This window comes from Arachis duranensis, chromosome 3 (assembly GCF_000817695.3).
Source record: "Arachis duranensis cultivar V14167 chromosome 3, aradu.V14167.gnm2.J7QH, whole genome shotgun sequence".
NCBI classification, from domain to species: Eukaryota; Viridiplantae; Streptophyta; class Magnoliopsida; order Fabales; family Fabaceae; genus Arachis; species Arachis duranensis.
The window spans coordinates 1,743,077-1,757,532 of record NC_029774.3 but is presented as its reverse complement, the minus strand read 5'-3'; the positions used below and the strand labels follow the sequence as shown (position 1 = coordinate 1,757,532).

General features: G+C 28.6%; 2 protein-coding genes across 2 annotated transcripts; both read left to right on the top strand.

The window, feature by feature from the left end:
* Nucleotides 1-1,754: 1,754 nt before the first annotated feature.
* On the top strand, nucleotides 1,755-4,851 carry LOC107476928 (vicilin-like seed storage protein At2g28490). The gene is made up of 5 exons (XM_016096877.3): nucleotides 1,755-2,166; nucleotides 2,959-3,140; nucleotides 3,228-3,308; nucleotides 3,384-3,815; nucleotides 3,910-4,851. Exons 1-5 carry the CDS (start codon nucleotides 1,809-1,811, stop codon nucleotides 4,657-4,659), a joined length of 1,803 nt encoding a protein of 600 aa, XP_015952363.3. The 5' UTR covers nucleotides 1,755-1,808; the 3' UTR covers nucleotides 4,660-4,851.
* Nucleotides 4,852-10,659: 5,808 nt separating this feature from the next.
* Nucleotides 10,660-12,804, top strand: LOC107476929 (protein disulfide isomerase-like 5-1). Its single transcript, XM_016096878.3, has 5 exons — nucleotides 10,660-10,828; nucleotides 10,919-10,977; nucleotides 11,104-11,279; nucleotides 12,038-12,153; nucleotides 12,422-12,804. Exons 1-4 carry the CDS (start codon nucleotides 10,727-10,729, stop codon nucleotides 12,139-12,141), a joined length of 441 nt encoding a protein of 146 aa, XP_015952364.1. The 5' UTR covers nucleotides 10,660-10,726; the 3' UTR covers nucleotides 12,142-12,153; nucleotides 12,422-12,804.
* The last annotated feature ends 1,652 nt before the right edge of the window (nucleotides 12,805-14,456 follow it).

Here is a 14,456-nt window from a genome sequence, read left to right as displayed (position 1 = left end):
CTCCTATTTAATCAAATATTAAAATTTGAATTATATTTATGTATGTATATAATAATAATTTATTATCAACTAATGACATTTTTTAATAAAAACTCAAATTAGATATTATACGAAAATTTTTGTAATACAACTCAAACTAAATGGATTAATTCTTAGCAAAAAAATTTTTTCAATCAAACAAGATATCTAACTAAATTTAATTAAGTATTATACGTATATTTTTTCTTCTTTGTATGCATATTCTTTTTTTTATTTACACTTTTTTTATATTTTTTCTCATTTTTTTCTTTTATGATTATCGTCTTTTTTTTATTTAATTTTTTTTCTTTCTTTTTTCATTACTATCACTATCATTATCATCTCTTTTTTTAGTTAAGTACCACACAATTAATTTAATGATTTATTTAGTTGTAAATGACACAATTAAAAAATTTTGACATCAAAATTCAAATTTTTTTTATAGTTAAAATTTTTTATGCTAATTTTTTTTAAATTATGGACAATTCAAAATTATCATTCTTTTTCTTATCATAGTTCTTGTGTCACCGTTAAAACATTTTAGAATCAAAACTAAAATTTTTTTTTGTCGTAATTAAAAAATTTTGGTACTATTTTTTGTTAAATTCTACATAATTTAACCCTTCTTCTTCCGTTTAATATCACACAATTAATTCAATGATAACAAAAACACATTATTTAATTAGAAATGATAGAAGAAATATTTAAAAAATTACAAATAAAAAATTTTAACACATAAAATAATTAAACCTCTTATATATGAATTTAATACTACCCAACTAATTTAATGATAAAAAAAGTATATCATTTAATTGAAAATGATACATTTAAAAAATTTATATGTCACAATTACGAAATTACAGTGCCAAAATAAAAAAACTTCTTATGTCAATATTATAAATTTTTGATATTATTTTCTAATAAATTCTAGATAACCCAAAACTCTTTATCTATCTCTTCTTCTTTCATCATCATTATCATCATCATCGTTATCATTTTCTTCTTCTTTTTCTTTTTTTTCTTATTTCACATTTTTATAATTTTTGTTTCACCATCTAAACAAAAATTTGTGTCACGATTAATAAATTTTAGAGTCAAAACTGAAAATTTTCCTATATCACAATAAAAAATTTTGGTATTATTTTTTAATAAATTTTATATAATTCAAAATTTTTTCTTATTTTTTTTCTTCTTCTTTTGTTTATATTTTTTAAAAATATTAATAATAGAATGAAGATAAAAAAATACGTAATAAAAAAATACAAAAAAATAAAAAATATTTATATTAAAGAATACAAAAATATATATTAGTAAAATTGAAATGTCTCAATATGCTTTGACTAATAAAATTAATTTTTATTGAATTTAAATCAACTTAATTAAATTTAATGATAAAAAAGACTTAATCGGATTGAATTCTTAATATGTGGATTAAGAAAACAGAGTAAATAAATAAATAAATAAATAAATAAATATAGGGCATGCCACGAGAATTGGGAGAAAATGTTTTAAAATCAAAACGATATTGAAGTTTTGAGAATGAAAAATAATATAAAAAAATTAAATTGAGACCATGTCTATAATATATGAATGGATGCATGTGTGATGTGTGTCAAGAATGAACGAAAGATTGTAACACAACCTTCAACTTGTCTCAACATCACATTGCCACCATAACCCGCATGCATGCCACGTGTTCCTCCACACTCTCTTCATAAACCACCACACCCCCTCTGCTGATCTCTTCAATAATCCTCATCACATTTCTCATCATAAACACACATCAAAACATGGGAAGAAACATAGGATCCCTGTTGCTGTTGGCTCTTGTTATTGTTGTTCATCATGGAGTTGTTGTGGCCACACCCAAATCAATGGAGCTCTACAAGGATCAGGATGAAGAATATTGGGATGAGAGAAGACCTTCTTCTTCTTCTTCAGATTCAGGGTTTTTGTTGCAAGATGCAAAGAGTGTGGTGAAGACTGAAGCTGGGGAGATGAGAGTGATGAGAAGCTATGATAGTGGTTTTGGTGGTGGCAGAAGGAGTTTCGAGAGGCTCATGCACATTGCATTCATCACCATGGAACCAAGGTCCTTGTTCATTCCTCAGTACCTTGACTCTAATTTGGTCATCTTCATCAGAAGAGGTATGTATAATAAATAACAGTTAACAATTATTCACTCTTTGTTGTGGCTTCTTCATGATAGTTCAGAATCAATCATACTTAAAAATTGCTTGTTGGTAGAACTTCAGTTGAAATTGATAGTTAGATAGCTGAGATCCGTTAATACTCAATTAACTCAATTTGGTCCTAAAATTTACATGTTGAGTCTCAGTTTCAATTGCCTTTATTTAGTCTTTTTGATACGGTTTTTAGTATAAAACATTAATAGAGCACTGTTATAGACTAGTTAAAACTTGTAAAATAATGCAGTTTTAGTTTTGGCATTTAAATAGCTAAAAAAGCATCGTATTACTTATTTTGTTAGGTAAAATTTTAATAAACACCATTACGATGTTATTTTTGGATTATTTGAGTATTAAAACTAAAATGACATTATTTTACAAAGTTTAGTATGGCATTCGGCCGTTCACGACAGTGTTCCGTTAAGATTGTACTTTAAAAATTATTTGAAGGACTAATATAAGTTATGTTCACAAAGTTTAAGGACTAAATAAGGCAATTGAAACTTTAGGGACTAAATTGAAGTTTACATACAAGTTCAGAGACTAAATTGAGTATTATCTCGGTTATAACAGCTGATAGTGGGTAGCTGAGAGTCGTTAAATTATTTAATTTGTCTTCTAACGATTTTTAACTATCAACCTTGCTCCACATGAAAGTAACTCCACTTTGCTTAATATAATGTGCTTCAATTTAGTATATTTGATTAAATTATTTAATATAATATATGTTCATATTTGGTGTTAATTGCAGGGGAAGTAAAATTGGGATACATGAATGGAGATGAACTAGCAGAGAGAAGATTAAAGAGTGGGGATATATATGTAATTCCAGCAGGATCCCCATTCTATTTGCTCAACATTGGTCAAGGTCAGAGACTTCACATGGTTTGCAGTATTACCCCAGTTCAAGGAACACCCACGCCCACCTTCCATGTAAATAATATCATCATTCATAATAACTAATTAATGTCACTGTGATTTGCTTCAATAATTAACAACATTCTTTAATTTTTGTTCTAGTCCTTCTATATTGGTGGTGGTGCCAATCCAGAGTCTATTCTTTTTGGATTTGACCCTGAGATCCTTCAAACTGCATTCAATGTAAGCTAATATTCTTAATTTTTGCATTCTCGTCCTTCAATTACTGTTATTTATGTATGTATGATTAAATAATAGGCAACAAGGAGGGAACTAGATAGAGTTTTCAGTGCAGAATTAGAAGGACCAATAGTGTTTGTTGGCGATATTCGTGAGCCTAGTTTGTGGACCAAGTTTCTTGAAATGAAGGACCAAGACAAAGCCCAACACTTGAAGAAAATGGTGGTACAAGAACATGATGATCATGATCGTGATCATTATGATGAGAAAGAAGAAGATGAAAGGACAAGTTGGTCATGGAGAAAGCTATTGAACAGGATATTGGGAAATGAGAGCAAGAAGAAAACAGATTACAAGGGCAGCACTGGTGGTTCTCCTGATTCATACAACCTCTATGACAAGAAACCAGATTTCAGAAACAGTTATGGTCATAGCAGTGCTATTGATGGTGACGAATATCATCCACTCCGAGATGTTAACATCGGCGTTTTCCATGTTAATCTCACTGCGGTACGAATTGTTAGACGATAATTTAGTCAAATATATTAAATTATGATTTTCACTTTGTTAATTGCATGCATGATTTTGATGTGTATGGTGGCAGGGATCGATGATGGCTCCTCACGTGAATCCAAGAGCAACAGAATATGGAATCATACTTCGAGGTTCCGGCAGAATCGAAGTGGGTTTTCCAAATGGCACCAATGCGATGAACGCTGAGGTTCGAGTAGGTGACGTGTTCTTTGTCCCTAGATTCTTCCCCTTCTGCCAAATATCTTCAAGGACGGGTCCTTTGGAATTCGTGGGGTTTGCCGATTCTGCCAAAAAGAACTATCCGCAATTTCTGGCAGGATCGGTGTCCCTCGTGAGATCTATGATGGGTCCTGAACTCGCCGCGGCTTTTGGCGTTCAGGAGGACACCATGCACCGTCTCGGCGATGCTCAGCGCGAGGCCATCATATTGCCTTCCACCTGGGTTCCCGCTGGTGGTGACGAGGAGAAAGGCAAAGAGCCACGTGGTGGAGACAGTGAGGAAAGGGAGAGAGAAAAAGAGCCACGTGGCAGAGATCCCGAGGAGAGGGAGAGAGAAGCTGGTGGTGACGAGGAAAAAGGCAAAGAGCCACGTGGCAGAGATCCTGAGGAGAGGGAGAGAGAAAGGAAGCCGCGTGGTGGTGATGCAGAGGAGAGGGAGAGGGTGCCACGTGGCCGAGGTGGTGATGCGGAAGAGAGGGAGAGGGAGAGTGTGCCACGTGGCAGGGATGTGAAGGGGGAGCCAATGCCAAAGGCGGAGGAAAGAGGTCCTACTGGGAAGGATTTGGCTAAGAATTTAGTTATGGGTATGATTGATGTTTGAGGACTTTGCTTTTTGGACTTTATGTTTCAAAATTTTTATGTTTCAATATTCTTAGGACGTGGTTATTATTATATAGAAATGAGTAAGCAGTGAAATTTTGTATTGTCGTTCATGTTGTGTTGTGGACTTGTTTATGTAGTGAGACCTGTGTTTGGTTGTGATTTGTGAATAAAGTTTACTTTCTTTCTTCCATTTTGCTATGAATTGAATATTGTTGCTGGAGAAATGTATAATGTGCATAAAAAGTTCTGATTTATATAACTTTAATTTGAACAATTTGTACTTTCAAGAGAGGATTTCTAACTAATTTATCTGATAGGATTCTTAGTATGTTGATATTTCCTTTTGAGTGAGCATTGGTCGTTTCTTATTAGCTTCGAAGGAACTAGTTGTGCAAGTTATGGAAAAAATCAATTAAAAATTTTGTATTTATACTTGTTAGTCTATGAGTAATAGAGTAGTACTTATGTTAGTTAGAAAGTAGTTACTTTCTGTTATTATAGTAGGTCTTTGGATGGTAATATTGTCGGTCTATACAATGTGCAGTGACTAGTATAATGAATTCAACAACATATTCGTTTTCTTCACTCACAAGCTATCTCTTAATGATTCTTTTGCCAAGAAATCAATTTCTCCTCTCCACTCTATACTCTAGAAACAGTAAGGCCATGTTTGGTTCACTGTGTTTGTATTTGTTTGAGGTGAAAATGGAAAGAAATTTGTGTTTGTTTGACGTGAAAATGGAAAGAAAGAAAAGAGAGGGAAATAAATTGAAAAGAAAATAGTTATTTTTTTTATTTGGTTGAGGAGAGAAATAGGAGAGAAAGAAAAATAGGTGGAAAAATATTGGTGGGATCCACTAATTTTTTTTCCTCTAACAGTGGAGAGAAAATAGAAAGAAAACTAAATCTTTCTCTCTATTTCTAATATTACCCTTTTACTTTTTTTAATATATTTTATAATATAAAGATAAAATTGTCTTTTTATAACATTTTTTTCTTATTTTTCTTTCATCCAAACATATCTAAAAAAAATAAAAATCTACTCAATTTCTTTCCTTTTCTTTCTTTCCTTTTTATTTCTTTTCTCTATATTTTTTTCCTTCCAACCAAATATAAAGAAAAAGAAATAAATTATATTACATGTATACTAAAATTAGTGTCAATATAAAATAGTCACTAAAATTAATATCAATATAAAATATATGTTAGAATATAAATATATATTAAAAATAAATTAAACCATACATGTATTTATATACAAATACATTAATGACTGATTTTAGTGGCTATTTTAGTGTACGAATAGCATTTTTGTATGGGATATGGGAGTTTGGTATCCAATTCCTTCTTCCCATTTTACCCTTTTTTTTCAAGAAAAGGGTTTACCCACCTCACTTTTAATTAAAAAAAAAACTGTTACTACGTATTTAATTTTTTTTTTTTTAAAAAGATTGTTTTTACCCATAACAAAGCTTAAAACTAATTTATTTTATTTCAAGTAATAACATAATTTATCGATATTCTATAATAAAATTAATTAAATTACAATACACGGTTTAAATATTTCTGATGTCTATTGTTTATCTTAAAAAAATTACATATAAATGTGTACTCTTAATTAAATCTATACCAATTAATTAAATTACAATATACGGTTTATATATTTTTTTGATGTCTATTGTTTATATTTAAAAATATTACATACAGAAGAGTACTCCTTAATCAAATCTATACCAATATATAATGGGATAGGAAATTTTGGTATCTAATTTCTTCTCCCTATTTTACCCCTATTTTTTTATGTTCATTAAACACTGAATTCAATATAATAAACTGTTACTACGTCCTCTATTTTTTTATTTTTTTATCAAAAAAAGAATTTATCCCACGACAGAGTATTAAACTAATTCACTTTCAACCCCATGACATATTTTAAAACTGATTTACTTCCAATAAAATAACTGCTACCACTACGGCACTACGCACTCAATTTAAAAACTGACCCACTTTCAATAAAAAACTGATCCACCTTCAGTCGTACTTAACTCTCAAGAGAATTAAATTACTCTTTCACTTTCAAACGTTTTTTTTTTCTCTGCATCTTGCTATCATGAAATCAACAATCACGTCAACATCAACTACTTGGACAGCTGCTAGGCGAAGAAGACAAAAAATGACAGAAGAACAAAGACAGCAACACCTAACTAGAAGACGTGTAATTTATTGGGAGATGATTCGACAAGAAAACAAGTTGCCATATCAACTAATACAACTACACAAGTGGAGGTACCACAAACACAGGAGTAGCCCGATTCACTACAATTAGAACAGGCAAATAGAAATCTATAACAATATATAATGTCGATACGAAGTTATTTAAATAAAAGAACTTCCACAATTAACAACAACACATGTTCTTCTATCTCATTTTTATTTTGTATTTCACTAATAGTTGTAGGAACCGTAACCTCTTCTTCAATTCTTTATTCCAATAATTTATCCTTTTATTAATTTTATCCGTTTTCAATTTTTCTTATTTCTCTTTCCAATTCTGAATGTGCTTCTCTGTATGTAACAATTATTTGGATGAGTTTCTGTGATTTTCTGAACTAGATAGTGACTATGCTAAATGTTGATTTTGGACGCCATGTATGAAAGGAGAAAAAAAATAATTAGGGATGATAAATAATTTTTTATCGATTTTATCGTTTTATTTTGGATATATTCTTTACGTGAGTACTTTATACCAATAGTTGATCTAATTATTCAATTTGTAGTGCTTCTCCTTTCACTATTAGGTGCACTTTTCTGTATTATTACTGTTGTCATCATTCTCCTTCCTTTAATATCGTGATTGTATCGTCTCCATTTTTTCCTCGCTTCCATTCACTACAATTGCAAATTTTATACCGTTTTACTGCAGTTATTAATTTCACGCATAACTTTCACCTTCATTTTCCTTTCTCTTCAGTTTACTTACCAAACTTTATTAATTCTTATATATTTTTAATCTATCTTTCACATCCAAAGTTTTATTTCATCAATTTAATTTTAAAAAAATTATTATTTTTTTATCTGATATTTGTTATATATCTATCAATAATGAACCGAAGAACTCTCATCAATTATTTTGTTAATTTTTTTTATTTTTTAAATGGTTTTGTATAAGATAAAATTATTTTTAAAATTTTTTAAAGTATTAATTATGTAAAATATTTTTTTAAATTTTAAGTGCATCAATATTTACCCTTTAGTTAAATCTCAATTTTTTTTAAACTGCTTTGTATTTAATGATGTTATTTTTTTAATTTTCTAAATTATTGATTATATAGAGTATTGGAATTAAAATTTGAGTACATAAATATTTATTTTTAAATTAAATAAAAACAAATGAATTATATTACAAAAATATCATTTATTTTGACTTCTATAATATCATTTGTTTAGCATATGGCACTGATTATTTGATTAACAAATAAAAAATGTAACGTCTATAACAATATATTATGCCAAAACATGAAGGTTTGGTGTCCAATTTTTTATTTCCTATTTTAACCCTACTAACAATTCAAAAATATTTTACAGTTACTTATTTCACTAACATATTTCACTAACAGTTACAAAAACTCACGCATAGCTTCTATTCAATTCTTTACTCCCACCGTCTCTCTTTTTTTTTTTTTTTTTTTAAAATATTATACAAGCTAATTTAGATAGCCAATATAAAGTAAAATAAGTAACAACAAGAAGATATAGAATTTCAGTTTTTGTTATATAGTACAAAAATAATATAATAATATAATAAATTATAATAAAAATAAAAGTAAAATAAGTAACCGCAAAAAGATATAGAATTTTATTTTTTGTTTTGTAGTACAAAGATAATATAATAATTTAATAAATTATAATATTCTGGTACAAAAGAACATAAAATTTAATCAAAAATACTATTTATACACCAAAATCAGCCACGAATGTAGTTTAATTTATTTTCAATGTGTATTTGTATTCTAGCATGTATTTTATATTGGTGGCGGACTTTAGTGTACACATAGCATAACTCAAACTTAATATTATTCTTTTCGGTAGCTTTTTATCTTTTTATTTTAATTTTATTAAAAAATACTAATATAATTTACCTTTAACTTTTAACTTTTAAGATAAATGTAAGGTTGTGACAGTTTTATATATTAGATAATGTAAAAAATTTATTATAGAAGAAGTTAAGAATATAAGAGAGAGAGAATTTTTTAACCTATTAAATATGAGTTATATCAAGTGATGATTGAGAAATATATTAGAACTTTTAATTCAAAAAAAAATTTATACTCTCTTTATTCTCTTTATACAGTTCACTTTAACTAACTATTTTTTATGGATAGTATTTAAGTGACAAACAAAATAGTAAGAAGGTTCGTATTAGATTATGAAAATTAATATCATCCTTATAGTAGGATCGCATTATTTCAAAACATGCAAAATAAAATAATAAAATATAGTTTAATTAATTTACACAATAAAATAAACATACCGTACAACTTATATAATAGTAGTCAAATGTAAGAAGTAATGACAGTCTTTTATTCTAAGGGCCTATATTAAATTGCAACTTAATTTTATAATTATTAGTTAAAAACTTACAATAATGTACTATTTTTATTATATTAGTTAAAATAATAAATTTTAATATTATTTTCAAGGATTACTGACATCAAATTTTGATAATTTGAGCAAAAATTTTGAATGTTTTATGTGGTACATTTTTTTAATAGAATAATAAGACAACTTAAAATTCACATCAAGAAAAAACTATTGTTTTTATACATTTAAATATTCAGAAGACATAAAAACCAATTCTTTTAACAACACTTCAACGACTCATAAAAGTTAACATAATAAATGATTATAGATCAAAATGATAAACAAGATTGAAAGTTGCGATAATAGTACTTGGTGATAATTAATTACGATTGGGTGAAGAGAAAGTGTGAGGAGGAGAAGAAAATGAGAAAGGAGAATAAGGCAATAATAGTGTGCGATAGAAATAATAGTAAGAGAAAATAATAGTGTGTGGTACAATTTTATCAAATCTATAATTAATTGAATTAATTGAATTTGTTCCTACTATATTAAGGAATCAATTTAATTGAATAATCTTGAAGTGTTTATATAGTTATTTTTATTTTTATGATAAAAAATTTTAACAATTTTTAAGACTAAAAAAATTATTGATAAAGAGATATATGATGAATTACGAAAGATTTTTTTCAAGTACACAATTTTTATATTCTCCTATTTTGTTTATTAATTATTCTTATAGTTTGATATTTAAAAATAAAAAAAATAAACATTCTCATTTCTTTTTTTTGTCATTACTTATAAGAAAATGAAGACCTCTTCAGATTCATATTTTGGTCTACCACTTAAAAAATATGAACACAAATATAAATATCTGTGACATTTAAGTAAAAGTTATCTTTTGTAAATAACTAATATGTATTTTGATTTATATATAATTTTTTTGAATCAGGATAATATTATTATTATTATTTTTTGAACTATATATATATATATACTTCTTTATTGTGTGTTTTTATAATTTAATATTTTAAAATTTTTTATAATAATTTTAATTTTAACAAAATATTATATAAATAAGGTCATATCAATATTAAAATAATAAAAAAATATTTATCTAATAAATTTAAAAAAATAAATAATATATTAATAAAAAAAATTTTAATTTAAAAAAACAATAGAAAAGCGGCTTAACAGGCACGATGCCTGTTGAGCCGCTAGTAATACTAAATAGAACCTTTTGGCAAAGACACCTTGCCGTATTGCCTTTCAACTATTTTGTGAAATAATATACAAGTTATAGAAGTTAGTAAAACGAAAAAGTAAGAATCTAATTATTTTTAAATTAAAAATTTAAAATAATAAAAAATATATTTGATTTGTTAAAGGATATATAAGTCACGTGCAAAGCACGTGTATAAGAAGATCTCGCAAGTTATCTGGAGACGAAGAAGCGAGCAGAGCAGCGTAGATCGAAGAACGCAGCCATGAGAAATGGAATCCACCTCTTTCTCTTCGTTCTTCTCACTTTCCCTCTCTTCTCCCATTCCGAAGTTATAACCCTAACTTCCGACACTTTCTCTGACAAGGTACCTTCTTTAAACCCTCGTTTTTTTCCCCAATTCTAAAACCCTCTATTCTTATTATTTCAATTTCTTCTTTCTTTTCCCCCTTCATAGATCAAGGAGAAGGACACTGCGTGGTTTGTCAAGTTCTGCGTTCCCTGGTGCAAGCATTGGTAATTGATTCATTCATTCTCTTAACTGCTTTTATATGATGTTGCAATTTTCCAGAAATGATTTTATTGAACTGTTAGAGTGATTTCTAAGCTGTAAAATGATGATGATGATGATGATGATTACAGTAAGAACTTGGGGACGTTGTGGGATGATTTGGGAAAAGCAATTGAAGGAACTGATGAAATAGAGATTGGGGAAGTGGATTGTGGCACTGACAAACCAGTTTGTAGCAAAGCTGATATTCATTCATATCCCACCTTTAAGCTCTTCTATGATGGTGAAGAAGTTGCTAGATACCGAGGTGATTTCACTTTTTTTTCTTTTCTTTTCGCTTTTGGTGCTTCATGTCAAATTAAGCTTCGTCAATGCAAAACAGATAGAGTTCTTTTTATTTCTTATCATTTCTGATTTGGAAAACCAAACAAGGGATTACCTCAGTCACCATGATGTGGAAATACATGAAACCAAGTTATTAATGCTGTAATGCCTAAATGTGGAGATGCAAGATATTTCTCTTTAAACCTGAGAGGTTGCGGTGATCATCGAAGGAGCTTTGTGGCATATGCTTATAATGTAGTGTCGCATGTTTCTTAAAATCTCATGCTATGTTTGAGTCTACTCTACACTCTGCTTCTACATTTATGAGTTCAATGATTGATATATTTTGTTCTTGTAAAATTCTGAATTGCATTTGACAGTTAATTGAGTATCAACACTGTCAAGACACAAGTGCGTGAATGGAGGAAAATATTTTTGAACTTCCTTATAGTCTTGGTCTTGGATTATTGGATATAATTTATGTGTGATTCTTTACTGCTTTATCTAATTATCTAAGCAGCCATGAATGAAGAAATGTATTCTTTAACTCGATGAAAAAAATCATGGCCTTTTTTCACCATCAATTATTAACTGATTTATCCACTTAATTATTTATTTGTTTTACTTGCTGGATGCCTGTATTATCTATTCCCCATTGCACTCTCACCCCATGTGTTAACCAATGTTTGAGGGAGCATTAATAGATCGAATTTTATGTTTACATGTTTTTTGAATTGCCAGGTTCAAGGGATGTTGATTCATTGAAAAACTTTGTTTTGGAAGAAGCTGATAAGGCAGCAACAAATGCACAAGCACAACAACTAGATAGTGATAGAGAACTATAACTACTTTTTGAGGTATATCTTTTGCTTCAGCTTTATTTTTATATTCTCTGTCTGGACCCTCCAGTGTTATCTCTCAGCTCTTAAGCTGAAGAAATGATCATGCTAGGATGCACTAATCAGAGAAAAAAATAATGGTTAATCAATCAATAGTTACCAACTTCTTTAGTTTGTTTACCAGCCTTCTGATTGAAATCACATCTGTCACAGATGTTAAATCAATTCATCCTTTGATTACTCATCTGACAAAGTAATAATTCTTGTTAATTTGCATGGTGTACAGCCATTTCCTGGACCAAAACCTGTTCTATGAGATACGCGGTGCACAAATTTAGCGATTTTCTTTTGGGATTCAAACTGAGATTAGCAAAGATACATTCTATTCTGCTCCGACCGGCATTTGTTTGTTCGACCCTGCAGTTGTATGAGTTTAGAACTAATCTTTGTATACTACCACATTTTGTATTGTCTTTTCCATACTTTACAAAACCGATAGCATGTTGTTTATGAAAAGGGTTCAATTGAATATGGACGAAGATGGATTGACTCCATTTAGTTTAATTTGCCGATTTCCTTGCATACTTTTGTCACATCAAGGTAGAAGCATGTGATCTATCATTAATCATTGATTTGATAAATATATGATTGCTCAACAAATTTATCAAACCAAGCCTGAAATGGCAACCTGATTTTTCATTTTCTTATCATATATCACACATTTTAGTTTCGCTTTGTTCACATTTGGAACCTATTTTGCAAATTTTGGTTTGAATGTGAACCATATGAACTAGAGTTCCTACTGATTTTAACATATATAGTGAAAATAGTTACTCCAACGATAATACCTTCACATAAAGATGATATTGTGAATCATTAAATAGTTGAGTCAAACATTTTGAACCATTAAACCACGATATTATCTTCATATGAAGATCTCATCATTGAAGTAGTGACTATAGTGAAATAAATGTGTTAAACTTTAACATGATTTTTACCTTGAATCCATCACTTGATGGGGAAAACAAGAAGGAAAGAACAAAGCGAGTAGTAATCAAATGAATGGAGAAGAAAAAACAGGTAGAAAATTCAAGTAATGCAGCTTCAGCTCAAGCCTTGTAGGGGCCTAGTATAGTTACACTTACATTCATGCTCACCCTCCATTTGGAAGCACATATATGTTGCTATGCAAGAAAAGGGACTACTGAAGATGAAATTTAGTGCACGTGCCTTTTTTTTTTTTCTTCATTTTCTGTCTCTATCACGCTAACTTTTAAGAAGTGATGCCTATAATGTGCATTTAAGATTTTATGCGATTTCTCAAAAAACAATAGTATGAATATGTTATTTCATTACTAGAGATAACCAACCAAATGACATGCCTAAGATTCTGATGGACAGACAAAAATGTTCCCAAAAACTATATTAACGCATAAAAATTGCTACAAAACGGAATGCAAATAATTTAAAGTTCTTAATTTGTTTATAATATGTTTATTAAAAAAAATATTATAGAAAATCTTAACAAAATGTTTCTAGCAACACGGAAAAAAAATATAGGGAGACAATTAGAATATTAAACAATGTAAACAATTATGTTCAATTAAATAGGTATGCAGTTGATTATGTTGATTCTTAGTTAGATGGTGGTTATTTTTTTTTATTCTTTTTACTCATACACAATTAATAATGACTGGATATTCAATTTACTAGATGTGCAAATAGTTATTTTAATATTAAGATTTAAGAGATAATTTTAAAATAAAGTATTTTTTTATTTTATTAAATTAATTTTAAAACCTCTTATTTACATTATTTATAAAAATTATTGTCTACCTACCAAAACCCTTCCAAAAAAAGCTCTTCTCAAGAACAATGAGATAATAATATCTCACACAATCAAACAAAAGCTCAGAGGTAAAAGCAAACGCTAAAGAATCTTGCATGGATGCAAATTTGCCACGATGACAACGAGAATTCCACTTGGCCTCAATAAGGAATGCAAAAGGTGGCAGAAGAAAAACTATTTTAAATCTAGTATTTATTTTAATAATCATCTCACATTTTTCTAATTAAAAATAATTAAATATACAATCAATTATTTAAGAAGTATTTTTATGTGTTAGTATTATTGAAAATTAAAATAACTTTATATATATTTGCTCTATGATTTTTAATTTTGATATAACCTTTATTCTAATAATTAAATTCTTTTTCATCCTTAAAAATTTTGATGAGTGTCGTAAATTTTTTTTTATTTCCCTATTAAATCAGTGTTTCAAAGCAGACAAGAACCAGTTTGCATGTCATATTAGAAACCT

Bases quoted from the DNA above. Each gene is read 5' to 3' on its own strand.
- LOC107476929 (XM_016096878.3), top strand. From the start codon at position 10,727: ATGAGAAATGGAATCCACCTCTTTCTCTTCGTTCTTCTCACTTTCCCT. The intron at 10,829-10,918 runs GTACCTTCTTTA...CCCCCTTCATAG, and splicing joins CCGACACTTTCTCTGACAAG to ATCAAGGAGAAGGACACTGC. The intron at 10,978-11,103 runs GTAATTGATTCA...TGATGATTACAG, and splicing joins GTTCCCTGGTGCAAGCATTG to TAAGAACTTGGGGACGTTGT.
- LOC107476928 (XM_016096877.3), top strand. From the start codon at position 1,809: ATGGGAAGAAACATAGGATCCCTGTTGCTGTTGGCTCTTGTTATTGTT. The intron at 3,309-3,383 runs GTAAGCTAATAT...ATTAAATAATAG, and splicing joins TCCTTCAAACTGCATTCAAT to GCAACAAGGAGGGAACTAGA. The intron at 3,816-3,909 runs GTACGAATTGTT...GTATGGTGGCAG, and splicing joins TCCATGTTAATCTCACTGCG to GGATCGATGATGGCTCCTCA.